General features: G+C 47.5%; 1 protein-coding gene across 1 annotated transcript; it reads right to left on the bottom strand.

The window, feature by feature from the left end:
* Positions 1 to 16,459: 16,459 nt before the first annotated feature.
* Positions 16,460 to 21,193, bottom strand: LOC138762172 (uncharacterized). Its single transcript, XM_069935754.1, has 5 exons — positions 21,107 to 21,193; positions 19,626 to 19,802; positions 19,324 to 19,385; positions 18,781 to 18,955; positions 16,460 to 17,683 (listed from the first exon to the last, which is right to left on the bottom strand). Exons 1-5 carry the CDS (start codon positions 21,191 to 21,193, stop codon positions 16,460 to 16,462), a joined length of 1,725 nt encoding a protein of 574 aa, XP_069791855.1.
* Positions 21,194 to 26,220: the final 5,027 nt, after the last annotated feature.

The raw sequence follows: 26,220 nt of genomic DNA, 5'->3' as shown, positions 1-26,220 counted from the left end.
AGGTCAAACAGTGTCCTTTATAGAGCAAAGGGAAAAATCCATGACCGACGTTTCGGGCTTGAGCCCTTTCTTCGAGGGTCGTGTATCTTGCTTCATTGGTATTTGCTGTCACATCCTCTATGCTCTTCTGCTGGGATATCTACCCTCTCCTGACTTCCATCCTCTTCCAACGTTTCCCCTCTCCGTATAGCTGGGGTGGTCCCGGACTCTTCCCTCCCACCCCATGCTTTTTAAAAAAATATATTTATATTTTCTCACACACTTGTGCAGACGTATAGTGTCCTGCCAACAATGGCCCTTCATGTTCAAATATACATATATTCATTTTCTATATGATTCTATATACAAGCCCATGTCTCTACCAACCCCCCTCCCCCAACACATAAAACAAGACTCAAACTTCGACCAACAACAAAACTTTAACAGCAGGAAAATAAATAACAAGGGGCAGGGATTGTCACAGCTCAGTGGGTGGCCTCTGGACCACTATTCATTCCTGTCTCCTTGATTGGTATCAGTGCAAGGGAGAGGAAGTCGCACCAAGAAGCAGGGAAACCAATCACAGCCTCGTGCCTGTGTAGTGCATGTACGGCTGCCAGATCCTACGAAAGGGACCGTATTTGTTTCTCAGGTTGTAAGTTATTTTCTCCAGGAGAACACAGCTCTGCATTTCCCTGTTACATCGTTTGATTCTAAGTCTAGAGTCAGACTTACAAGTTTCCGCAATGCACTTTCTGGCCACTGTCAATGTGATTAACACAAATTGGATTTGAAATTTGGACAGCTTCTTTGTAAGCATTTTATCCATTATATATCCCAACTGGGTCCTGTGGGAATTGTTTACCTTTGATTTTCTCCAGGACTTGGCCCAGTTCTTCCCAAAAGGACCTCACTTTGGCACATGACCAGGCTGCGTGCACGAATGTCCCAGTCGCCATGCCGAATCTGAAGCATTGGGCTGAGAGTTCTGGTTTTGACCTGTTTATATTCTGCGGCGTTAGATACAGCTGGTGCAAGAAATTATATTTCACCAACCTGTACCTTGCATTGATGATCGTGGTCATGCTGTCCCAGCATAAGTCGGACCAGCATCCCTCATCAATAACAATATCCAAGTCCGACTCCCATCTTTCCCTCGATCTATGGAGACCCATTTTTGGTCCATCAGACTGGAGCAGGAAATACATTGCAGAAATGAATTTCTTTCCTCTCCCCCCTTTGAATCATAGTCTCTGTGGAACTGCATCGAGATAAGGCCATACTTGGACCCAATACGTCCCGTAAAAAAGCATCTTAAATGAAGATAGCAGTGAAATGTCTGATTTGGCAAATTATATATATTTTTGAGTTGCTCAAACGATATTAGTTGCCCCTGCTTGTAAAAGACCTCTATGCACCTTATGCCATTACGGCGCCAGGCGTCCAGGATCTTGTTACTGACCGTTAATGGTATTAATTTATTAGGAGTCAAGGCTGTTTTTTGGGGACAGCCCCACTTTCAGATATCGGTTAATTTTGTTCCAGATATTAATCACTTGTTTTAATGTGGGGCTGCCCTTTGCTGACAGCAATTTAGCATCCCATGAATAAATAAAATCCTCTACCATCCTCTCACCCACCAGGTGCAGATCAATTTGTGCCCAGGATGGTATACCTCCTCCCTGGAAGAGAGAGGCAATGTATCTCGACGGGGCTGCCCAGTAATATTTTTGAAAGTCGGCACCCTCAATTCTCCCAGACTGTAGTCCCATGTTATTTTTTCCATAGAGACCCTGGACACCTTACCAGTCCAGAGAAACATTCTGACCTTGTGCAGCAGTTGTTTGAAGAAACCCCAGGGTAACGGCACAGGCAATGTCTGGAAAAAATACTGGAACTTGGCAACACATTCATTTTGATGCAGTTAACCCTGCCCACTAATGTTAAGGGCAGGGACACCATCTATTTAAATCCTCCTCGACTCTCTCCAGCAAGGGGTTGCAGGGTCTATCAGATACACCAGCACGTCATCAGCAAATAAGTTGATTTTGTGCTCCTCCTGGCCCACTCCATAACCTTTAATATCCGGATCCTGAATGGCTTCAGCCAGTGGTTCCATCACTAGCACAAAGAGAGCCAGTGACAGCAGGCACCCTTGTCTACTAGATCTGGTAAGTGGGAAAGCAGAAGAGATTTGTCCATTGGTCGTAACCTTTGCCTTGGGCGCATGGTATAGCTTCCTAATCCAATTTCGAAAAGTTGGCCCTAACCCTACCTTCTTCAGCACTTTAAATAAAAATTCCCACTCCAGTCTATCATAAGCCTTCTTTGCATCCAAGGAAACAGCCAATCCCTTCTCATTTCTAATTTGTTCCAGATGCATTACACTCAACAGACTGCCAGTGTTATCTGCTGCTTGCCTCTCCTGCACAAAGCCTGCCTGGACTTTGTTTATTAATTTGGATAAATGCAATGCAATCTGTTGCCAGGGCCTTGGCAAGGATCTTATAATCAGTATTCAGCAGGGACATTGGTCTATAAGAAGGCGGCAGAAAGAAGATATTTGCCCTTCTTTACAATCATCGTAACAATCGCCATTGTGAAAGATCCTGGGAGGGTCCGTGTTTCCTGTGCCTGGTCCATCACCTCCATATACAGAGGCATTAGTGAATCCTTAAATTCTCGATAAAACTCAGGTGGGAATCCGTCCTCTCCTGGAGACTTGCTACCTTGTAGCGCACTCAATGTTTTCACCTGCTCTTCCTCTGTAAGGGGAAAGTCTAATCCCGCCTGCTCCTCCGGTCTTAAATTTGGGAGATCCAATCTGGCCAGAAACTCGTCCGTTTGATTAGGATCCCCAGCCAATTCAGATTTGTACAGTCCTTCATAAAATTCTCTGAAGGGCTCATTAATTTCCTTTGGTTTATGTGAGATCTGGCTATTCCCTGTTTGTATTGCATTGATTGTTCTAGAGGCTTGGTCTGCCCTTAACTGCCAGGCGAGGACCCTGTGAGCTCTATCCCCCAACTCATAATACTTTTGCCTTGACCTCGTTAGAGCCTTCTCCATATTATACGCCTGAAGCATATTATATTCCAATTTCTTGTTTGTAAGAGCTCTATAGTGGTCCTCTAAGCCTGATTTCTGAAAATCTTTCTCTAATTGTGTTATGTCCTTTTCCAATTCCTCCATCTCCCTCATATAATTTTTCTTCATTGTCTTTGTATATCCAATTATCTGGTCTCTCAAGTATGCCATAAGGGTGTCCCACAGAAGAAATTTATCTAGAGGGGCAGCTGCTCTCACAAAACAGGGCTATTTCAGCTTTTATTAAACTACAAAACTCCAATTTCTTTAACAACAGTGTTAAGATGCTACCTTTATACTGTGTGCACTTATCTGGCATTTCTGTGGTCAGAACCAGGGGGGAATGGTCCGAGAAGAGCCTTGCCCTTTACTCAGCTTCCATGATCCTACCTTCTTTTCTGGCTTCAGCCCATACACTCTATTCTAGAGTAGGAATCCTGTTGCTTTGAGTAAAATGAATAATCCCTCTCTCTTAGATGCTTTTTCTGCCACGCATCTCCCAAATTCAGCCCCCTCTAGTCCCAGTTATTCGTTTTGTGGATATATCCAGCATGGGATTCAGACATAGATTAAAGTCACCCCTCATTAGAATATTTTCTTTACCTGCCAATCTTAGGGAAATATCCTGTATAAATTTTTCATCATCATATTTGGGGATGTACACATTCACTAAGGTCCAGGGTTCTGAATCTATCTGACAGTTCACCATAACAAATCTTTCCATTTTGTCTGTAATCACCTGCACTGGAACACTCTTTCCCACTAGAATTGCTACCCCCCACTCCTTGCCTTTGAGCCAAATGAGGAGCATATGACCTGACCCTCCCATCCCCTTTTTAGCTTCTGATGCTCCCATTCAGTTAAATGCATCTCTTGGAGGAAGGCAGATCTATCCCCATCTTTTTAATGTGTGCCAAAACCCTTTTTCAGTTCACCAACCCATTTAAGCCATTAACATTGAAAGTAGCATACTTTACACTTTTAGCCATCACATCAGGGCTCCCTCCCGAAATGTCTTTCCCCCATCTCCACCGCTACCACCCCACCTCTGCACACCCAACCTTTAACCATCTGCCCATTGCTCTATCCCTCCTGAGCCGCAACAAGCCCTGGGGAAGACAAAAGACACCACAAACCCATTCGCCCACAACATACATCTTCACTCACAACCATTTTTCTCGAAATAATAGAAGGGAACACCTACCCGACACACACCATACATAAATCTCAGCCGCCCTCTGCTCACTCCTCTGGCAGTCTCCCTCCTCTCGCCGCCAGTGCTCCTTACCATGCAGTCACCACGACTCTCCATCTTCACTCTCACCTCTCTCCAATCAATCAGTCCCAGACCATTACATATAAATTCTTTTATGAAATCAGACACCAGCCAAAACTCCATTCTCTATTTAACACAGAAATCCAAGTCTTCCCAGTCCACCAGTTTTAATAATATATAAAGTCTTGTTCCCCCTTTTACTCTTTTCCACTTGGTCCTCCATTTAGTGCCGACAAGGTATTTATAAACTGATGCACTTTCTCCTTTTCTGTTAAAAAGATTTCCTTCCCCCACCCCCGACAACATGATTTTCAGGGTAGTGGGATGATGTAGAAAACAATCATAGCCCTTCTGCTTTGCCAATTGTTTAACCAGTTCAAAGTCTTTCTGTTTCTTGAGCAGAGCTGCACTAATATCTGGATAAAAGAACACTTTCGACCCCCTGTGTCCAAGGGAGCTGCTCTCTGAATTTCCCCTTTTGCTGCCGCCCCTAATATGTCTTCACAATTTTGAAAATACTTTAACTTTATAAGGATTAACTGGGGCCTTTGTCCCAAACCTGACTTAGGGATTGGGGCTCTTTCTATTTTAATAGGGGTTCCCAGCGCCTCCTTTCCGAGTGCTTTGGGGATCCATTTAGTTGAACTCTGTAAGATTCCCCCCACCCCGGAGTCTTTTTTCAATCCCACTATTTTAATGTTGCAGCGTTTGTGAAGTTCTCCAGGAAGTCCAGCTTCACCCATACCTCATCTCTTTCTTTAAGGAGACCTTCAATTTCATGTTCCACTGCAACAATTCTATCCTCACCTGCCCTCAGTCTTTCCTCTACTTCTGTTACATTCACTAGGGCCCCTCCATCCTGTCTAATTTTTTTGGACCTGTCTCTGGCCCTTCTGTCCACTACCTTCTACTTTTCATTTGGTTAGAGTCTGTAAAATGTCTCTTAAGGAGGGCTCTGGGCCCTCCTCCTCCTTTTCTGTCGCAGCCCAGCCTTCCAACCTCTCCTGGCCTTGTGCTGGGCCCTTTGCACACCCGACCGCCGCCATTACCGCCGTCACATTCGCCCCGCCGACCCTCATCTCTGACTCGATAGCCCTTGTGATGGCTGCGATCGCTGTCCAGGCCAACCTCCTCTGCATCCTCGTTTGAGCTCGTAAGTCCCGAGCTCACGCTGGCTCCACTCAAGCCCACTGCTTCCTGACTCGACGCACTGCTAGAGGATCCCAGCCGTTGGGGAGACCACTGCTTGGTGTGCGAACCCATGAGCTGTGAAGGAGAGGCAGGTCGTGGGGGGTTGTTTAACATCCTCCTCGATAGCACTGGGGTCGGCACCGCCGTTACTCCCAACTTGAGACTTCTCCACTTGTCTCGAAGCCTTGTCTTGGTATGAGAACAACATCTACAAATTCGCTGATGGTAGCGGGTTGTATAAAGAAGGGGTGAAGAGCCAGCAAACAGGAAGGAGACTGAAAACTTGGCTGAATGATGCAACAACAACCACCTCGCACTCAATGTCACCAAAACCACAGAGCTGATTGTTGACTTCAAGAAGGGAAACCCAGAGAGTCCGTTTCCTTGCTGTATTTTTGCTTTTTTTTTGTTGATTGAATCTCCCTGGTCTTCCTTTTGTATTCAGACAGGACCTTTTCTCTTTTTTTGTCCAGGGTTTTGGATTTTTAAGGCTGTTTTCGGGTCGAGGTCTGGGAGCCCTTAGTTTCTGCAACTTCCTGGACTCTCACCATCAAGTGACCTCCCTCCTCCCACCCCCAAGTTTAATTGGGGTTTCCATTCCCCTCCCTGAAATGCCTCCCGAATCCCTCTCCTACACTTCAGTCGGAGAATTCTAAGCACTCAGGGATCCATTGGGGTTGTAAACAGAAGACAGGGAGTGGTGGAGGTATAAGGGGTGCAGGGATCTCGTGGTGGTGGAAACTTACGGGCACAGGGATCCTGAGGGGATGAGACCCAAGGGGCATCTTAAAGGGGTAAATGTTCGTATCTGAGGATCCTTCATGAGAGCCGTATTGGTTTTAAGAAGCAGAGCACGCGGGGAGAGTTGGGCAACTGCAAATGCCAAGTAAGAGCTGGGGAATGGATTTGGCCCGCCTTCTGTGGGCAGGCTCCCCCGTGTTGCCAGAACGCAGCCCATAGAGGGGCAGGGGAGGGCCACCAGGGTGTGTGCTGGCAAGGGGAGGTGGTCCTTTATGTGGAGAGACTGGAAACACTGGGCTGAATCCGGAGGATTCTGAGAGGAAACTGGACTGCTGTAGAAAGGTGTGAGGAGCCTGGAAAGAGTACCAGCTGAGCCATGGCTCTGTTTAAGGAACGGGGAAGAGGTTCAGAAGAGCTGCGATGATCTCCCCCCCCCCCCCCCCCCCCAACAATTGTCAGCATAGACGGTGACTGTGACCAAAGGTACTTGGAAGGAAATTAAAAAAGTGCACATTGGAGGAACCCAGCCTGTCACCCAGTGTCCTTTGGAGATAAAGATAAATTACTGACATTAAAGATGGTGTGAAACCACCTGAGCTCCTCTGGCATTTTTAAATTTAAATTTAGTCATACAGCGCGATAACAGACCATTTTCGCCCATGAGTTCATGTTGCAAATTTACACCCAATTAACCTACTCCCCCGGCACGTTTTGAAGGGCGAGAGGAAACTGGGGCCCCCGGGGAAAATCAACACAGACACAGGGAGACCGAACAAACTCTGTACAGACGACGCGGGATTCGAACCCCAGTCCCGATCGCTGGCGCTGTAATGCTGCCCCATTTACTGAGTGTTTTTACGAGAATCACAGTGTGTGCAGATTTCCATGTTTTTCAGGGAGGGAGAGCGTGGGGAACTCTGCACACAGGTAGTTCTTGACATCGTGCTGTGAATCACGTTGATATGTAGTCCAGAGGTCAAAATGACCTAGACCAAGTCAGCTGGGTAACTACCTTTCCACGTGGAAGCTCCACGGTTTAATCTATATGATCCCACTGTTCATTATCACCAGCCAATCAACATCCTAACCACCCTTGTACCTTCCTCCTCCTATCACAATCTCCTCTTTCGTTGTCAGTCCCACGTACCTTCTGAAAATGTCAAAGGCCTTCTAAAAGTCCCAGTGCACAACACCCACTGACTTTTTATCCTGCTTGTTGCAAAACCTCACCCTTAATAATAGCCTCTCAAATCTTCCCAATCACTGAGGTCAGGTTAACCAGCTTAATCTTTTTTTTTTACTTTTGCCCCTTGCCCTTCTCTTCATTTTTGGATATGCAGCGTGGTAAGAGGTCCTTCCAGCCCACGAGCCCGTGACCCCCAATTACACCCAATTGACCTACAACCCCCGGTCCGTTTTGAAGGGTGGAAGGAAGCTGGAGCCCCGCTGCACATAGACACAGGGAGAACGTACCAACTCCTTACAGACAGCGCGGGATTCGAACTGTCACAGCATGGGCTGCCCCTTCTTAAAGAGTGCAGTGACATTTGCAATTCTACAGTCCTCGGGAATCATTCCTAACTCAGGTGATTCTAGTAAAATCCCACCAAAACACTGGAGGAACTCAGCCGGTCTTTCAACATCTACAGGGGACAAAGATATATTGCCAATGTTTCGGGCCTGAACCCTTCTTCCATCTTTGTCAAATCCTCTGGATGCTGAAAGACCAGCTGAATTTCTCCAGCATTCAGTGCTTTTACGACAATCACAGCGTGCTTCAGAGAGGAATTATTGCCGATGGTCACTGTAAAACGACGGGTGAAATAGTAGCATGGAACTAACTCTTCCCCACAGGTATGGTCATTGCTGCTTCCTCCAGTCTGGGGAGTGGATTGTTGTTAAAAACACATGGAAATGCAAGAGGAACTCAGCTGGTCTTTTCAGTATCCATAGGAGACAGATATACTGCCGACGTTTTGGGCCTGAGGCCTTCTTCAAGGAATAAGCAGAATGAGCCAGAAACGGGAAATCTCCGAGCACTGACAGCGCCGGCTGGGGGAGGGATCCAGACCAACACAAGGGGTTCATTGGATGTGATAAGGGACGAGGTGGATAAGAGATCTTGAAACCAGAGCTGGAATCCACATGTCACCAGATGCAAACAGGCTTCACCTTCACTTTCAGAATTCCAGAACAACAAATCTCTATTTATTCAGCTGCCTCCTTCGGTGTGTAGTGCACCCGGCCCAGGTGACCTCCTCCCTCCCCCCCTTCAGCCCCTCCAACATCACAAGCACTTCTCGTTAATGATCGGGGTGACTCAGATTTCTGGCAAGTCAGACTCAGAATTTATTGCCATGAACAAGTCACAAAATATTTTGTTTTGTGGCAGTTTCACAACAATAAATAAAAATGGTGGACCAAAAGTCAAAGTGAGGCAGTGTCTGTGGTTCATTGATCATTCAGGAATCTGATGGGAGTGGGGGAAGAAGCCGTCCTTGTGCCGCCAAGTGTTCATCTTCAGGCTCTTGTACCTTTTTCCCAATGATAGCAGAGTGGGGGTCCTTGAGGATAGAGACTGCTTTCTTCAGACACCATCTCTTGTAGATGGCTGGACGGGAGAAGCCAGAGAGTAGTAGTGGATGATGCTTCTCAGACTGGAGGCCTGTGACTGGTGGTGGGCCTCAGGGATCGGTGCTGGGACCCTTGTTGTTTGTTGTCTAGATCAATGATCTGGATGATAATGTGGTCAATTGGATCAGCAAGTTGGCAGATGACACTAAGATTGGAGACGTTGTGGACGGTGAAGAAGGTTTTCAAAATTTGCAGAGGGATCTGGACCAGCTGGAAAAATGGGCTGGAAAATGGCCGATGGAATTTAATGCAGACAAGTGTGAGGTGTTGCATTTTGGAAGGTCAAACCAAGAAAGGATCCTATTCTTAAGAGTCCTCTCCAATAGTTTACATGTGCCTGCTGATCTGCTCCTTGATGTCCCGAGGACTATTTAGGGGCCTGTCAACGTCTCCCAGCACACCACCCTCCCTCTGCTCCATCCTCCCTCTCTATAGCCCTGATACTATCTTTGACCAGTAATGCTACTCCTTTCTTTTCAAAATATTTTTATTGAGTTTAACATAATCATCCATATACAAAATATTAAAAAGCAAGGCAAGTAATAACATATACATAACATAAAATTCAAGTAAATACACAGTGTGCCATATTTTAAATTCCACCCCTTATTATTAAATGTGATTATCTGTTAAAATGATTCTACTGTAGCAGCTGCTTACACACACAGAAACACCCCACAGGACACAGTGAGCTTTCAGTTGAAATGTTTAGTCAAATTTCGTGCGCGCCCTTTAAGGGTGGCATGAGCTCCGCCCCCGCGCTGGCGGTGACATCATCACATTTACCCGAGGTGCATGCTTTGGCCTAAGGCATGAGGCATTGAGGTCCCATGACAGCGCTATCTTCCCGTGGCTGCCCCACTGGCACAGCGATACAAGCAGGGCCGGTTCGCCACGAGAGATGTGCGCCGCCACACCACGTATAGATCAGTTCAATACTATTTTAACACATCACATTATTTCTTAAGATCTAAAAAAAAGGGATATTATAGAGGATAATTATAATTAAACAAAAAAATCCACTTATAAGGAAGGGATTAAACATTTTAAAGATTTATTTATTTGAAATAACTGCTTTTTTTGAACAATTGTCAGTAAAATTTAAATTCTAATAGACATTTTTTTAGATATTTGCGAGTTTGGAATTTTGTTCGGTCTAAATTGGACCGAATCGCAGTCTCAAATATTCTGGATTTATATTTTGATCTACTATTTGTTCACAGTGGATTGATTATCACGTGTTGATCTATTGGGATATAAGGCTGGCCCCATTGGCTAAGATTACAAATGAATGGGAACTTGATCTTAATATAACGTTTTCAGATGAAGATTGGTTTTCTACTCTTAGTTCGATCAACGAGATTTCATTCTGTTCTTCTTTCTTCTTCTTTGGCTTGGTTTCGCGGACGAAGATTTATGGAGGGGTATGTCCACGTCTGCTGAAGGCTCGTTGGTGACTGACAAGTCCGATGCGGGACAGGCAGACACAGTTGCAGCGGTTGCAGGGGAAAATTGGTGGGTTGGGGTTGGGTGTTGGGTTTTTCCTCCTTTGTCTTTTGTCAGTGAGGTGGGCTCTGCGGTCTTCTTCAAAGGAGGTTGCTGCCCGCCGAACTGTGAGGCGCCAAGATGCACGGTTGGAGGCGATATCAGCCCACTGGCAGTGGTCACTGTGGCAGGCACCAAGAGATTTCTTTAAGCAGTCCTTGTACCTCTTCATTGGTGCACCTCTGTCTCGGTGGCTAGTGGAGAGCTCACCATAGAACACGATCTTGGGAAGGCGATGGTCCTCCATTCTGGAGACGTGACCAACCCAGCGCAGTTGGGTCTTCAGCAGCGTGGATTCGATGCTTGCGGACTCTGCCAGCTCGAGTACTTCGATATTGGTGATGAAGTCATTCCAATGAATGTTGAGGATGGAGCGGAGACAGCGCTGATGGAAGCGTTCTAGGAGCCGTAGTTGATGCCGGTAGAGGACCCATGATTCGGAGCCGAACAGGAGCGTGGGTATGACAACAGCTCTGTGCACGCTGATCTTTGTGTGTTTCTTCAGGTGGTTGTTTTTCCAGACTCTTTTGTGTAGTCTTCCAAAGGCGCTATTTTGTTCACAGCCCTGTTTATTACAATTTAAGGTGGTCTGCTATCGGAAAGTTTGGAGACTTATTTGGATTATTTGGGTTTAAAATTTTGAATTCTTTGGCCATGTTGATCCAATCCATGGTCATTAATTTATGTTGTTGTAGTTTACATCTTTTTCTTCTCTTTTTCTTTTTCGTTTGGGGGTAGATTAGATGGTTAGGTGAAGTTTGGGGGAGGGGATATGGGGGGATGGTGTCGAGGGGGAGGGGTTGTCATGATAATAGGGTGGCTTAGGGGATACAATAATGTATCCATTATTGACAATATGTATTATTTGCTTTTTTTTAACTGTTAAAATTTTAAATAAAATATTCAAAAAAAGGTGATACGCAGAATACACTCGTCTGAACTCAAAACTGTTTACATGCGGATGTTGTGAAAGTGTAAAATTTTTGCAGCCTCACTGATTCATATGTTTTGAGAATGTCCTAAATTACAAAGTTATTGGCAGAATATTTTTAATTTTTAAGATGAAATTAGACCCCTGCCCTTTAACTGCGTTGTTTGTTTTTTCGCGCGAATCAGATAAACTTTTATCGGGACCTCGAGAAAGTTTTACCTTTTAGTAGCACTGATGGCCAGATGAGCAATTTTAAAGATGATCTCTCGCCGTGGCTACAGGATGTAATGTCATATCTAAGTTTGGAGAGAATTAGGTGTAATATTAAAGATAAAAACTTACCTTTTGACAAGGTTTGGGGCCCATTTATTGAATATTACCATAACTGGCACTTTTAGGTGATTTGGGTGCTCCAGGGCTGATCTATCCATTCTCTGGAGGTCACAACCTGATCCATCTTTGTACTCTCTTGTAACCTTGATGTTGCGGGGGGGGGGGGGGGGGGGTGGGGGTCGATTAGATTTTGTTTCAGGGTTTTTTTTCTTTTAGATAAACAGTGCTACTCCATCCTTCTTTTACCCCACATCTAAACCTGGAACCTGGATTAGCCAATCTTCTCTTTGCATCAGCCATGTCTGAAACGGCCACAACCTCACAATTCCACATCCTGCTCCATGATCTAAGTTCATCTCCCATGTACATTGAAATAGACAATACTTCAAACCCTTCAACTGGCTACATTTATGCTTCCCCCCTCCCCACCTCGTGTCTGTCCTTGCTCACGAACCCACAACACATTGTAGCATCCTTTCCACCTTGCATCCTGTTCTCTGCACTCACATTCTGCTTCCCACCCACCCTCCCACCCTTCCCACCCCCCCCCCCCCCCCCGCCAAACTAGTTTAAACCATCCCTAACAGCTCTGGCAACCCTGCTGGCCAAGAAATTAGTCCCTCTCCAGTTCAGGTCAGACCTTCCCCAGAAATGATCCACAAATCTGAACCCCTGCCCTTGCCCCAACTCTTCCTTCTGGCGCGTGACAGAGGCAGTAATCACCACCCTGAGGTCCTGCTTTTCAGCTTCCTTCCTGACTCCCTCTATTCCTTCTTTAGCGGCCATCGCTACTCCTGTCTTATGTCATTGGCACCAATATCTGGCTGCTCTCCATTCTGCTTGAGAATTCTGGGGACTCGATCAGGGACGTCCCTGACCCTGGCACCTGGGAGGCCACATGCTATCCGGGAGTCTGGATCGTGTTCACAGAACCACCTATCTTCTCGCCTCACAATCAATTTCTTGACCCAGAGGGTGGTGAATCTGTGGAATTCATTGCCACAGAGGGCAGTAGAGGCAGGTTCATTCAATCTATTTAAGAGGGAATTAGATCTATTTCTTCAGTATAAGGGTATTAAAGGTTACGGAGAGAAGGCAGGGACGGGGTACTGAACTTTAAGATCAGCCGTGATCTGGTTGAATGGCGGAGCAGGCTCGAAGGGTCGAATGACCTACTCCTGCTCCTATCTTCTATGTTTCTATGTTTAATACAGCTCTCCTTATATCAGTTATGCACCAATTAAAAGGGATTAAAAAGGCTAATCTGACTAAATCCAAAAATGGGTGGGAGAAGATTTAAATATAGTTATATCTGATGACCATTGGGCTGAGATATGTTATGATAATATGAAAAGTTTTGTTCACTACAAAATGGTTCAGTATAATTTTTTTATATCAGCTATACATCACACTTCAAAAGCATTAAAAGTTGAAATTGAGTCAATCAGATAAATATTTTCGATGTGGACAGGAAAGTGGAGCCTTCTTACACTCCACGTGGGCATGCTCTAAATTATAAAAGTTTTGGACTAACTTGATAGTTTTCTTAAAGCAAATAATGGGGATTTTGTTACCTCGAAACCCAGTATTATTTTTATTGGGAGGTTTATCTGTTATACCTTCAGATTCAAATATTGGCTGGCCTCAGAAAGAATTTTCAAAAGTTGGATTAGCAGTTGCTAGAAAATGTATCGCGGTTTTATGGAAATTAGAAACGGATTTAAAGCTGGCAAGAATGAAATCTGAAGTTGCGTTCCTTTAGAACAAATTACTTATAATTTGAGAAATAGGCTTAAAGATCTGTTGAAGATCTGGTCTCCAAATAACAGGCCAGTCTGTTTTGTGATTCCTTTATTCACTCTCCAATTTCATTTTGATGATGTTGCTCTTTATTTTAATATATTTTCTGTTTTTATCAGCTTTACACATTTTCTTTGAAATAAGTATTAAGAGTGAAATAATCTTTTGGATTCTCTCTTGTAATATGAGGTTTAATAATTGGTAGTAATCTGGGAGTATGGCAAGGAGAATCCTAGTTGACTGGGCCATATTTTTAATATATCCATTGCTAACCATTAGAAATGATATTTCTATATAATTCCCGATCACATATATTAGTCGAAGAGTATTTCTTCTTTTTTATTTTCTTCCTTTACCATGGGATCCTTTCTTTAGTGGGGGGGGGGGGGTGGTAAAACTATTAAAAATTGTCATGTATGAGAAAAAATGCATTGTATATCAAATGCTTTGTAATTGATTTATAATACACAGCTCTCCTCTTCTTCCCCCCTTCCCTTCTTAGGAAAAGGGCCTGACTCTGTGCCAGAGGCCTGACCACTACATCTTGTCCCTGGTAGATCATCCCTCAACAGTATCCAAAACAGTAAAGGGGAATGGCCACAGGGGTCCTCTGCATTGTCCCCTTCCCTCTCCTAACAGTCACCCAGTTACCTGCCTCCTGGCCTTTGGGTTGGACTGTCTCCCTTTGTTGTGTGCAATGTGGATCGCCCAATTATAGAAAGGGTGTGGACACGTTGGAAAGGGGTCAGAAAAGATTTATGAGGTCTCTCCATTGCAGAGATCGGACACAGACTGGGAGATCAATTCACTGCACCCCTTTGCCCTGTCCTTGTCAGTGACGGGATCTCCCAGGGGCCAACCATTTCATTTCTGCACCCCATTCCCGCGCTGATGTGTCTGTCTATGGCCTCGTGCACTGCCAAACCAGGACCACCTGAAAAGCAGGACCTCAGGGATGGTGATTACTGCCTCTGTCACGCGCCAGAGAGGAATAGGAAGAGTTGGGGCAAGGGCAGGGGTTCAGATTTGTGGATCATTTCTGAGGAAGGTCTGACCTGAACTGGAGAGGGACTAATTTCTTGGAGCAACACCCAATATTCTGTCTGCGCCACTCTCCAACCGATGGCATTCTCCACTTTCTCCGTTCTTCCTCTCTTCCCTATCCCCCCGTCTTCTTTCCTCCAGCTCTCCACCCTTTTCCCATTCACCATGCCATTCTCCCTGTTTGCTGCTGTACCCTGCCTCCCTTATCCACCTATAACCTGGGTCCATGCTCCTCCCGCCCACCATTTTGTTTGGGCGCCTGCCTACATTTTGCTCAAACCTTGATGAAAGGCTGAAGCCCGAAACGTTGGTGATGTATCTTTATCTTTGCTAGATAAAGGTCACTGTTTGACCTGCTGAGTTTCTCCAGTGTTGTTATCAGGATGTTGTCTGGTTTAGAGGGTATGGTGATGGGGAGAGATTGGATAAACACTGGGTTGTTTTCTCTTATGCGTAGATGGCTGAGGGTGACGTGATATCGGAGTATAATACCATGAGCGGCATTGATAGGCAGGACAGTCGGAGACTTTTCCCAGCGCGAAGGAGTCGCACACAAGAAGGTTTGTGTTTTAAGGAGGAAGGCGTTTAAGGGAGATGTGTAGGGTAAATATTTCACACAGAATGGTGGGTGCCAAGAACAGGATACCAGAGCTCATGATGGAATCAGAAGCAATAGCTGTGTTTCAGATAAGTGGAATGGAAGGAGGCGGCAGAGTGGGGGAGACCAGAACGAGGGGACATCGCCTCAGGATCCTGGGTGATAGATTTAGGGCAGAGATGAGAAGGAACTGCTTTTCCCAGAGGGTGGGGAATCTGTGGAATTCACTGCCCATTGAAGCAGTGGCGGCGACCTCAGTGAATAAACTTAAGACAAAGTTGAATCGATTTTTACACAGTGGGGGAATTAAGGGATATGGGGAACGGGCAGGACGGTGGAGGTGAGTTCATCAACAGATCAGCCGTGAACTTATTGAATGGCGGAGCAGGTTCGATGGGCCGATTAGCCGATGATTGAATGGCGGAGCAGGTTCGATGGGCCGATTAGCCGATGATTGAATGGCGGAGCAGGTTCGAAGGGCCGATTAGCCAACTCTTGCTCCTGGTTCTGACCTTATGTTCAAAGAGCAGGGTTTTAGTTTGATTTAATGTCGTGTTTGACACAGACACTTGGGCTGAAGTGACTGTTCCTGTGGGACCAAGTACAAGCCCCTACCACCCAGCCGCCAGTCTTCAATCCCCTGGGTAGCCAATCCTTCTTACCCTGAACCTGCGTACTTTCGTCTCAGACCCCTGTGTCGTGGGGAAGAGGTCTTAGTGTCCGAAGGGATGGTCGAGGCAGAGCACAGAGCCAGCCCTTTGGCCTTGGACCTGGAGGCCCACTGCGTTATCCTTGTGGACAAGTCCCATTGGGCCCATACCTGTCTGAGCCCCTTCATGCTTCCATGTGGTTGGTGGGGTTGAATCTGGTCGATGGTGTACATTGGGGAGGTTCATCATGGTGGCAGATTGTGCGCTCCGTGAGGTGTTGACAACAGTTACACACACACACACACACACACACACACACACACACACACACACACACACACACACACACACACACACACACACATAGAGTGAGATTTGCATTGAATTTATTGAAGGATTTACTGTGAACAAAATGTACTGGGTTTCATTTCTACAGATGGAATCAGTCACTTAAAGCAGACCCCAACAATTGCAGTGATTCATCTGAGCCCACGGGGAATTAGGGGAGCCGTGTCCGGACAAGTTCACATCATCGGCCAAGCAAAGGGGCGTCAGTGCCTCTCTCCAGTTACTCGGCGGCACTGGCCTCATTGGGTGAGGGCGGGGGGAAGGGCCGGGGGCCGGGGGGAGGATGGTTGGGGGGCCGGGCTCTAGGTGGAGTGGACGCAGAGCGTGACCCCGCTGTAGGTCTCCCAGAAGTGGCAGGCGTCTGGGAAGTTCTTGTGCAGCCACAGGTCCTTGTAGCGCCGGACCGCGTGAACCACGTTGCTGCTGGGCAGGTGGCCAGCGATGGCTTCCACCACCAGCCTGGCGTCGTTCCAGCTGTCTTTGCCCTGCATCAGCTCCCTGATGCGCGCCTTGTCGATGGGCTCGGGCTGGGTGGAGTAGGACACAACAGTGTTGACGCCCTGCAGCCTGAAGAAGTGGAAGCGGTTGGGTCCGGTCACGCAGTGATTGTCGAAGCCCGAGACCGGGTCGTAGACCCGCACTGACCAGCGCACCCAGTCGTACTTCTCCGTCAGCGCCTCAATGATGGCGGTCGCGCACCCCTTGTGGTCCCTGTCCCCCTTCTTCTCGATCAGCTGCTCCACGTCCATCTCCGCCTGCTGCGGGAACTCGCGGATGCACCGATCGATCATGCCCTCCATCTTGGCCTCCACCCGGGCCAGCCTCTCGTTCCAATCCCTCTGCAAAGCTCCCACATCGCTGCCGGTGATGGCAGCTTGGCCCATCAGGGCAATCAGACCGATGCAGAACAGCTCCTTGAGCCGGCAGCAGAGCCCCTCCATCTGGCGCCGGTTCCTCTGGCCGTAGGACATGGCCGTGTCCAGAATGGGTTTGCCGAAGACGGCGGAGATGCCCATCACGGCGTCGAAGAGCGTGTGAAGATTCTGGTCTCCCTTGGTCACGTCGAAGTGGGTGAGGAACTCGGTCTTCTCGTGCTCGCGGAACTCGGGTGCCGCGTTGCTGATGTCCATGTACTTCCTGAACTGGTTCTTGAGGTTCTCCTCAATGGGGAAGTATTGGCTGTTAATGGTGCTCCTCTCGATTTCCCAAAGGACCTCCCTGATCTGCTGCGAGATGACATCCAGTTGGTTCCTGACGGTCTGGAACTGCTCCTTCATGTAGGTCAGCTCCTCGCTCTCCCGCTTGCCCAGCACCAGTTGGAGAATGGCCCCGGCCACCTGGAAGATGGGCTTCAGCACGCCGGCCACAGTGGAGAACGCGGCCCGGTCGTGGAACACCTGCATGGCTGCCCTCGCATCCCCCATGTTCGCCTTCAGCTGTGCGTAGGCGCGGTCAAGCTCCTCGTTGCTGGCCATGGCCCCGGCTCTGGACCTTGGGGGCTGGAGTTGAGGCTTCGGAATGAGATGCTGAAAAGAAACATGGGGAAAGGAGAAATAAAGTAACCGCAGTCTAAAAATGAACGGCAAAAGACAACGTTGCGCAGGTCGGCTTTTCCCCACTCAGCGTCGGTGAGATACAGACCAGAGGACACAGGGAAGGGGGCACTTCTTCACCCAGAGAGCGGCAGGTGGGGGGTGGGGAGGGGGTGCAATGAGGTGCCCTGAGGTGGTGCTCAATCTTAACATTTGGACAGGTCCATGGATGGGAGAGGGATGGAGGGCTATGGACTGGGTGCAGATCAGTGGGACGAGGCCCAAAAAATGGGTTCGGCACGGACTAGAAGGGCCAAAGAGGCCTGTTTCTGTGCTCTATGATTCTACAGTTCCCCACTGCATAAGCTCTCTGTTTTCTCAGTTGCATGTACTTATCTAATAGTCTCTAAAGGAACCTTTGTACCTGCCCCCAGCACCATTGCCGGCAGCTCATTCCATGCACCCTCCACTCTCTCGATGAACAACTTGTAGGTGGAAAACATGATACTGTGGTTGAAGTTAAAATATAATGCTGGGGGTTCCTCTTACATCCCCCCTTCCCCCTGCCCCCCACATATTTACTTCCAAGCACCATAATACACTGCCCCCTCCCGTTAGCTATTTCAGCCCTGGGGAAATGCCTTTGGTTGTCCACACGATCTATGTCTCTCATCATCTTGGACATCTTTATCAGGTCATCCCTCACCCTCCGACACTCCAAGGAGAAAAGACCAAGTTCACTCAAACTTATCCTCATAAGACTTGTTTCCCAATCCAGGCAACATCCTAGTAAATCTCCTCTGCCCCCTCTCCACAGCTTCCACATCCTTCCTGTAATGAGGTGGTCAGAACTGAACACACACAATACTCTAAGTGTGGTCTCACCAAGCTCTTATATCACTGCCACATTACCTCACAGGTCTAGAACTCACTAGAACTTGATCCTATGGTTAATGACACCGTCAACCTGTGCAGCAGCTTTGAGTGTCCTGTGGACATGGACCTCAAGATTCCTCAGTTCGTCCCACTGCTCAGAGGCTTCCCATTAACCTTCTGTTCTGCTTTCCATCTGCCCCAGCAAAATGAACTACTTCATGCTTCTCTGGGTTAAACTCCATTTGGCCACTTCTCAGCTCAGATCTGCATCCCATCCACACCCCTTTGTAACATCTGATACCCCCGCAAACTATCCACAGCACCATCAGCATTTGGTGTAATCGCTCCGCTAACCATGCCACGCCATCGACGCTGCCCAGTCCCCTGTACCTGCTTAAGCAAAAGGGAGCAGTGGTTGCGAGGTAATGGAACAGCGTGGAGGGGCTGTGCCCACCACCCACTCCCTCCAGTACGGGATGGGGCTCTGTTCAAATTGACAAGGCTATTTAGACCATTCAGTCTGCATCTCTCCTACTAGACCAAACACCGCAGACATATCCCATGCCCTTTCCCCAGCCCCCCATAGGCACCGAGATTGAGACCCTCATCGCTCTCCGTGGACAGTACCTCACGCTCTATTGTCAGCAGGCACTCTTGCCCGTACCCACCTTGGGCAGACTTCCCTCTGGCTCCTACCGTGTCTCTCTCCTCGTCCTTCTGTGGTGCTCTACTCAGTGCTCTACCCCAGGCTTAAGTACCTGTTGGAGTAGGTCATCTTGGGGCAGAGTCTCTCCTGGTCCCTCCCTCCTGGGTGGATGATCTGAGCAATGAATGACTAACAGGGTTTATTGGTAGCAGTGGAGATAGCAGAAATGCACCCCTCCCTAGGTGATTTTTAAAAAATATATATTTTTGATTTCCAAGACGCACACAAATCCAAAACAAGGATACAATCTTTCTCAATGTCGTGCGTTGAAGGGCCTGTACTGTGGTGTAATGTTCTACAAATTCTGTGGTCTAAATCATTTACATACAACGTAAAATGCAGTGGACCTGATACCGATCCCTGCAGAGCACCACTAGGTACCAGCAGCCAAGCAGAAAAGACCCCCTCTATTCCCACTGTTAGCCTTCTACCAATCAGCCAATCTTCTATCCATGCTTGTCCCATTCCTGGAATAACATGGGCACCTGTCACATTTAGCAGCCTCGTGTCCGACACCCTGTTAATCGCCTTCTGAAAATCCAAATAAACGACACCCACTGACCCTCATTTGTCTGCCCTGCTCGATGCTTGGAGTCAAGATGTCACGTAGTCAGACAGCGAGGAAGCAGGACCTTCTGGCCAAATAAACCACAGCTCAAACGGATTTGTCTGCCTTTATTGTCTCTCGTGCTTTCGAGTTCTACGAAACTTCATCTTAAATAATGGACTGTAGAATCTTGTCAGCACTGAAGTCAGGCTAACTGGCCCATAGCCTCGCCCCCTTCTTACACTGGGCCCGTGATATCCTGATACATGGAGACGAGTTCATGCTCTTTCACCTCCTCTTGGGTTTTGGCCCAGGCAATCTCAGGATTCACTGGGGATTCTGTGTAACTTCAAGGCTGCTTTGAACATATCCATAGATCTATCGCTGACAGACGTTGGAGAATTCTGCAGCAGGAATCTAGAGTTAGACAGGAGTGTCGTGTCCCACTCAACATAGTTTCTAGGTGTGACTGGAGTCTCGATGTCCCGAAGATGGCTGCGACAGGACAATGAATCAAATGCAATCTTTGCAGACACTTCTGCAGATATTATAGGTCTCAGTGTGTACAGAAGGGTGCAACAAGGTAGTTCTGATCTCAGAGGGTGTACAGGAGTGTGGACAAGGTGGTCCTGGTCTGTTTGTGTACAGGAGTGTGGACAAGGTGGTCCTGGTCTGTGTGTACAAGAGTGTGGACAAGGTGGTCCTGGTCTGTGTGTGTACAGGAGTGTGGACAAGGTAGTCTTGGTCTGTGTATGTACAGGAGTGTGGACAAGGTGGTCCTGATCTGTGTGTGTACAGGAGTGTGGATAAGGTGGTCCTGATCTGTGTGTGTACAGGAGTGTGGACAAGGTAGTCCTGGTCTGTTTGTGTACAGGAGTGTGGACAAGGTGGTCCTGGTCTGTGTGTGTACAAGAGTGTGGACAAGGTGGTCCTGGTCTGTGTGTGTACAGGGGTGTGGACAAGGTGGTCCTGATCTGTGTGTGTACAGGAGTGTGGACAAGGTAGTCCTGGTCTGTGTATGTACAGAAGTGTGGACAAGGTGGTCCTGGTCTGTGTGTGTACAGGAGTGTGGACAAGGTGGTCCTGGTCTGTGTGTGTACAATAAACTGTTGGGCAGTTTTCCTTCCTGCTGGGGTTCCTTCCTGTCTTGAGGAGAACAATTCCTGTACCATGCCAAAATACTGAATGTCAGCACGCTCTCAATAGTACATCTATAGAAATGCAACAGCACTCTGGGGCGGAGGTGTCACCTCCTCTTACAGCTTGAAAATTAAAGATGTGGTTGTGCCTTTTTGATCAACATCAATGAATTCAAAGAGCAAGTGAGATGAAGGATATGGACCCGCTGGAATCTGAATCTCTGTAACTGCTCCATTGATGTAAATCAGGACGTGCCCATGTGACTTCCTGCCTGTCTAAAATCCACAATAATCTCTTTTGTCTTCTGGGTATTGAGTAACAGATTGTTCTCGGCAACTACAGGACGAGGTGCTGAACCTCACCCCTATAGATTAGATGGTGATTAGGCCACCATCATGGGGCCGTCTGCGATATTTATAATTAAGTTTGAGTTGTATATAGGAACGCAGTTGGAGGTGAAGATGGAATAGGAAAGGGGGCTCAGCTCGCAACCCTGGGGCATTCCAGTCTTCACGGTGATACTGGAGGAGAAAATATTGCTCAACCTAACAGATTGGGGTCTGTTAGTAAGGAAATCCAGAATCCAATTACAAGGGGATGAACTGATACTGTACAGACGAAGCTTGGTCATCAGCTTTGATGGTACAAGAGTGTTGAAAACTGAACCGTAATTGATGAATAGCATTTGAACACAAGAGTTCGGGCTATCAAGATGACTCAGAGGGAGGCACTGTTGAAATGGCATCCTCTGTTGACCTGTCAGAATGGTGGTGAGGGAGGAGGGGTGGGAGCAAGTGGAGCATCTCTTGTGGTCACCAGGGTAGCTCAGTTCACATCTGCTGCAAAATTAGCTCACGGTGGATTAAACTGGGACACAGCAGGAAAACATAGCCAAAGAGGAAAGTGTGCAAGGGTGGTGTTGTGGAGGGAGGGGGGAAAGGAGGGGGTGGGGATCCCCGATGGCCCCATCACACAATGGGCACTATAGGACCATCGAATATTACAGCATAGAAAACAGGCCCTTCTGCCCTTCTAAATTTAAATGTAGATGTACAGCATGGTAACAGGCCCTATCGGCTCACAAGCACTTGGCGCCCAATTACACCCAATTGACCTAGATCTCCCGTACGTTTTGTAGGGTGGGAGGAAACTGGAGCCCCCGGGGAAAACCCTCGCGGACATGGCGAGAACATACAAACTCCACGCAGACAATGTGGGATTCGAACTCCGGTCCTGGTCGCTGAGACTGTAACAGTGTTGCGCTAACAGCTAATCTAACAGTTCTAGTCTGTGCCTCGTCCCACTGACCTGCACCCAGTCCACACCCCTCCATCCCTCTCCCATCCATGGACCTGTCCAAATTCCTCTTAAATGTTAAAATTGAGCCTGTATTCACCACTTCAGCTGGCAGTTCGTTCCACACCCCCAACCCTCTCTGTGTGAAGAAGTTTCCCCTAAACCTCTCCCCTTTCACCCTTAACCCATGTCCTCTGGCCCATAAACAGACTTCATCAACCACAGAAATTAGACCGTTTGCGGTTTTGATCCCCTAACTGCAGGAAAGGTATCAAAAAGATTGAAGGAGTGTGTGGACTATTTCTCCCTCATTGGTATCTTGGTATAAGCGAGGGGTGGGTGGAGTCCCTGCCCCAGCACCCTGGCATGATGCCAGGATGTCAGCTCCTGTGCATTACATGGCCTTCCTCCTGAACCTTGGCCTTGGAGGTTTTAGTGGAGCAGTGTTCCTGCTTTCACTTCTTGATGCTTCCCGGCCCAGCAATGTTTGCAACGTATTGCGCCCATAAGAGAATTGCAGAGAAAGTGGTGAAAAAGGTAGGTGGGTGGGTTCAAAAGTTACTGATTGTTCAAACTGTGGATGCAGTGAAGTGATCTTAATAAAGAGAGGAGGATATAGTTAAATCACCGCAAGGCTCCATCCTCACACTGAAGTTCTCAAACCCTCCTCAACACCAGACCCAACCCCCACCACCCTCCTCTGGCTGCCAGAATACTCGGTAACTTCTCTGGCTCATCTCACTTTCCCCCAAATCAAAAGGGTGAGCATGGATCCATTCTAGGCCTGCCTTTCTGTTGGCTGTGTGGAGCAATCCATCCTATGAGCTACACAGACAAGGCTCATCAACTTTTCCTCCGCGATGCTGAGTGAAGACGGCTGCCAAAGATTGCAGCACGATCTTGATTGCTCAGGGAGTTCAGATGATATAGTTTAAGACAGAGAGAGGTGCCATGTTGCATTTTGGATGGTCTAACGTGGGTGGGACCTAAACAGTGAATAGTATGGATCTGGGAAGTGCTGTAGGCCAGAGGGATTTTTAAATTTAAATGTTAATTTTAGACCTAGTGCACGGTAACAGGCCCTTTTGGTCCACAAACCCGAGCTGCCTAATTACACCCAATTGACCTATAACCCCCCCCAATATGTTTTGTACCCTGGGAAGAAACCGGAGCCCCCGGGGAAAACTCACGCAGACACAGGGAGAACGAACAAACTCTTTACCGACTGGGCGGGTTGGGACCCCGGTCCCGATCGCTGGCGCTGCTGCAGTGTTGTGCCAACTGCCAGGCCAACCACGCTACCCCTTCTGGATGTTCAGGAAAGTGGTGCACCTTCTCCTTCATCGGGGAGAGTATTATGATGTTGGGAAGTCAAGTTGCAGTTGTATAAGATGTTGGTGAAGGCTCCATTTAGAGCACTGTGTTCAGTTTTGGTCACCATGCTGCAGGATAGATGCCGTCAGGCCAGAGAGTGTGCAGTGAAGATTTACGAGAATGCTGCCGGGATGCGGGGGGCCCTGAGCTACAGGGAGGGGTGGAGCAGATTGGGGCTTTATTCCTTGGAGAGCAGGACGATCAGGGGGGATCTCATGAGAGGAATGGATTGGGTGAATGCAGAGAGTCTTCTGCCAAAGGTAGGGGAGTCAGTGACCAGGGGACACATGATTAAGGTGAGGGGGGAAAGATTTTACAGGAACCTGAGGGGTATGAATTGTACACAGGAGGTGGTGGGTTTGTGGAACGGGCTGCAGAGTAGGGGTTTGATGCAGGTACTCATGTAAGAGATTTGGATGGATATGTGGATGGGATGGGTTTGGTGGGATATGGGCCAAATGCATGCACGTGGGACAAGTGTGGGTGGGACATTCTTGTCGGCATGGATATTGGGCCAAAGGGCCTGTTCAATGCTGTGTGACTCACTGACTCTAATTTCATTATTTATTTCACTAATCTGTTCTTTAGATATTAATATTCTAATAGTCTGTAAAAACAACCACCTGAAGAAACACACAAAGATCAGCGTGTACAGAGCCGTTGTCATACCCATGCTCCTGTTCAGCTCCGAATCATGGGTCCTCTACCGGCATCACCTACGGCTCTTAGAACGCTTCCATCAGCGCTGTCTCCGCTCCATCCTCAATGTTCATTGGAATGACTTCATCACCAACATTGAAGTACTCGAGCTGGCAGAGTCCGCAAGCATCGAATCCACGCTGCTGAAGACCCAACTGCGCTGGGTGGGTCATGTCTCCAGAATGGAGGACCATCGCCTTCCCAAGATCGTATTCTATGGTGAGCTCTCCACTAGCCACCGAGACAGAGGTGCACCAAAGAAGAGGTACAAGGACTGCTTAAAGAAATCTCTTGGTGCCTGCCACATTGACCACCGCCAGTGGGCTGATCTCGCCTCCAACTGTGCATCTTGGCACCTCACAGTTCGGCGGGCAGCAACCTCCTTTGAAGAAGACCGCAGAGCCCACCTCACTGACAAAAGACAAAGGAGGAAAAACCCAACACCCAACCCCAGCCCACCAATTTTCCCCTGCAACCGCTGCAACCGTGTCTGTCTGTCCCGCATCGGACTTGTCAGTCACCAACGAGCCTGCAGAAGACGTGGACATTTACCCCCTCCATAAATCTTCATCTGCGAAGCCAAGCCAAAGAAAAGAAAAAAATATTCTAACTGTTTCAAGTGTTTGTTTAACATAACATAACAATTACAGCACGGAAACAGGCCATTAGGCCCTTCTAGTCCGCACCGAATCAAACACCCCTTTCTAGTCCCACCTCCCTGCACAATGCCCATAACCCTCCATCTTCTTCTCATCCATATACCTGTCCAACCTTTTCTTAAATAATACAATTGACTCCGCCGCCACTATTTCTCCCGGAAGATCATTCCACACATCTACCACTCTCTGAGTAAAGAAGTTCCCCCTCATGTTACCTCTAAACCTCTGCCCCTTAATTCTTAACTCATGTCCTCTTGTTTTAATCTTTCCTCCTCTTAATGGAAATAGTCTATCCACATCCACTCTGTCTATCTCTTTCATAATCTTAAATACTTCTATCAAATCCCCTCTCAACCTTCTACGCTCCAAAGAATAAAGACCTAATCTGTCCAATCTCTCCCTATACTCTAGATGCTTAAACCCAGGCAACATTCTGGTCAACCTTCTCTGCATTCTCTCCACTCTGTTTATATCCTTCCTATAATTAGGCGACCAGAACTGCACACAGAACTCCAAATGAGGCCGCACCAACGTCTTATACAATCTCAACATCACCTCCCAACTCCTAGATTCCATGCAATGATTGATAAAGGCCAGCATACTAAAAGCCTTCTTCACCACCCTATTCACGTGAGTTTCTACCTTCAGGGAACGATGTACCGTCACTCCTAAATCTTTCTGCTCTTCTGTATTCCTCAATGCTCTCCCATTTACCACGTATGTCCTGTTCTGATTCTTCTTACCAAAATGAAGCACCTCACACTTATCAGCATTAAATTCCATCTGCCATTTTTCAGCCCACTTTTCTAAGCAGCCCAAATCCCTCTGCAATCCTTGAAAACCTTCTTCATTATCCACTATTCCACCTATCTTAGTATCGTCTGCATATTTACTAATCCAATTCACCACCCCTTCATCTAGATCATTAATGTATATAACGAACAACAATGGGCCCAATACAGATCCTTGAGGCACACCACTGGTCACCGGCCTCCAACCTGACAGACAATTATCCACTACCACTCTCTGGCCTCTCCCTTTCAGCCAATGTTCAATCCATTTGACTATCTCAAAATTTATACCTAAAGACTGCACCTTCCTAACTAACCTTCCATGTGGTACCTTATCGAAGGCCTTACTGAAGTCCATATAGACAACATCCACTGCGCTACCCTCATCCACATTCCTAGTCACCTCTTCAAAAAATTCAATCAGATTGGTCAAACATGACCTT

This window comes from Narcine bancroftii, chromosome 1, assembly GCF_036971445.1.
Source record: "Narcine bancroftii isolate sNarBan1 chromosome 1, sNarBan1.hap1, whole genome shotgun sequence".
Taxonomy (NCBI): Eukaryota; Metazoa; Chordata; class Chondrichthyes; order Torpediniformes; family Narcinidae; genus Narcine; species Narcine bancroftii.
This window is presented reverse-complemented; position numbering and strand designations above follow the sequence as displayed.

What these genes read in the sequence shown, in the direction of transcription:
- LOC138762172 (XM_069935754.1), bottom strand. Translation starts at nt 21,193, where the DNA reads ATGGAGCAGTTACAGAGATTCAGATTCCAGCGGGTCCATATCCTTCAT. An exon ending in CATTGATGTTGATCAAAAAG is followed by an intron (nt 19,803 to 21,106) that starts GCACAACCACAT and finishes TTGGATTTTCAG; the next exon opens with AAGGCGATTAACAGGGTGTC. An exon ending in GTGGTGCTCTGCAGGGATCG is followed by an intron (nt 19,386 to 19,625) that starts GTATCAGGTCCA and finishes TTCATTGCTCAG; the next exon opens with ATCATCCACCCAGGAGGGAG.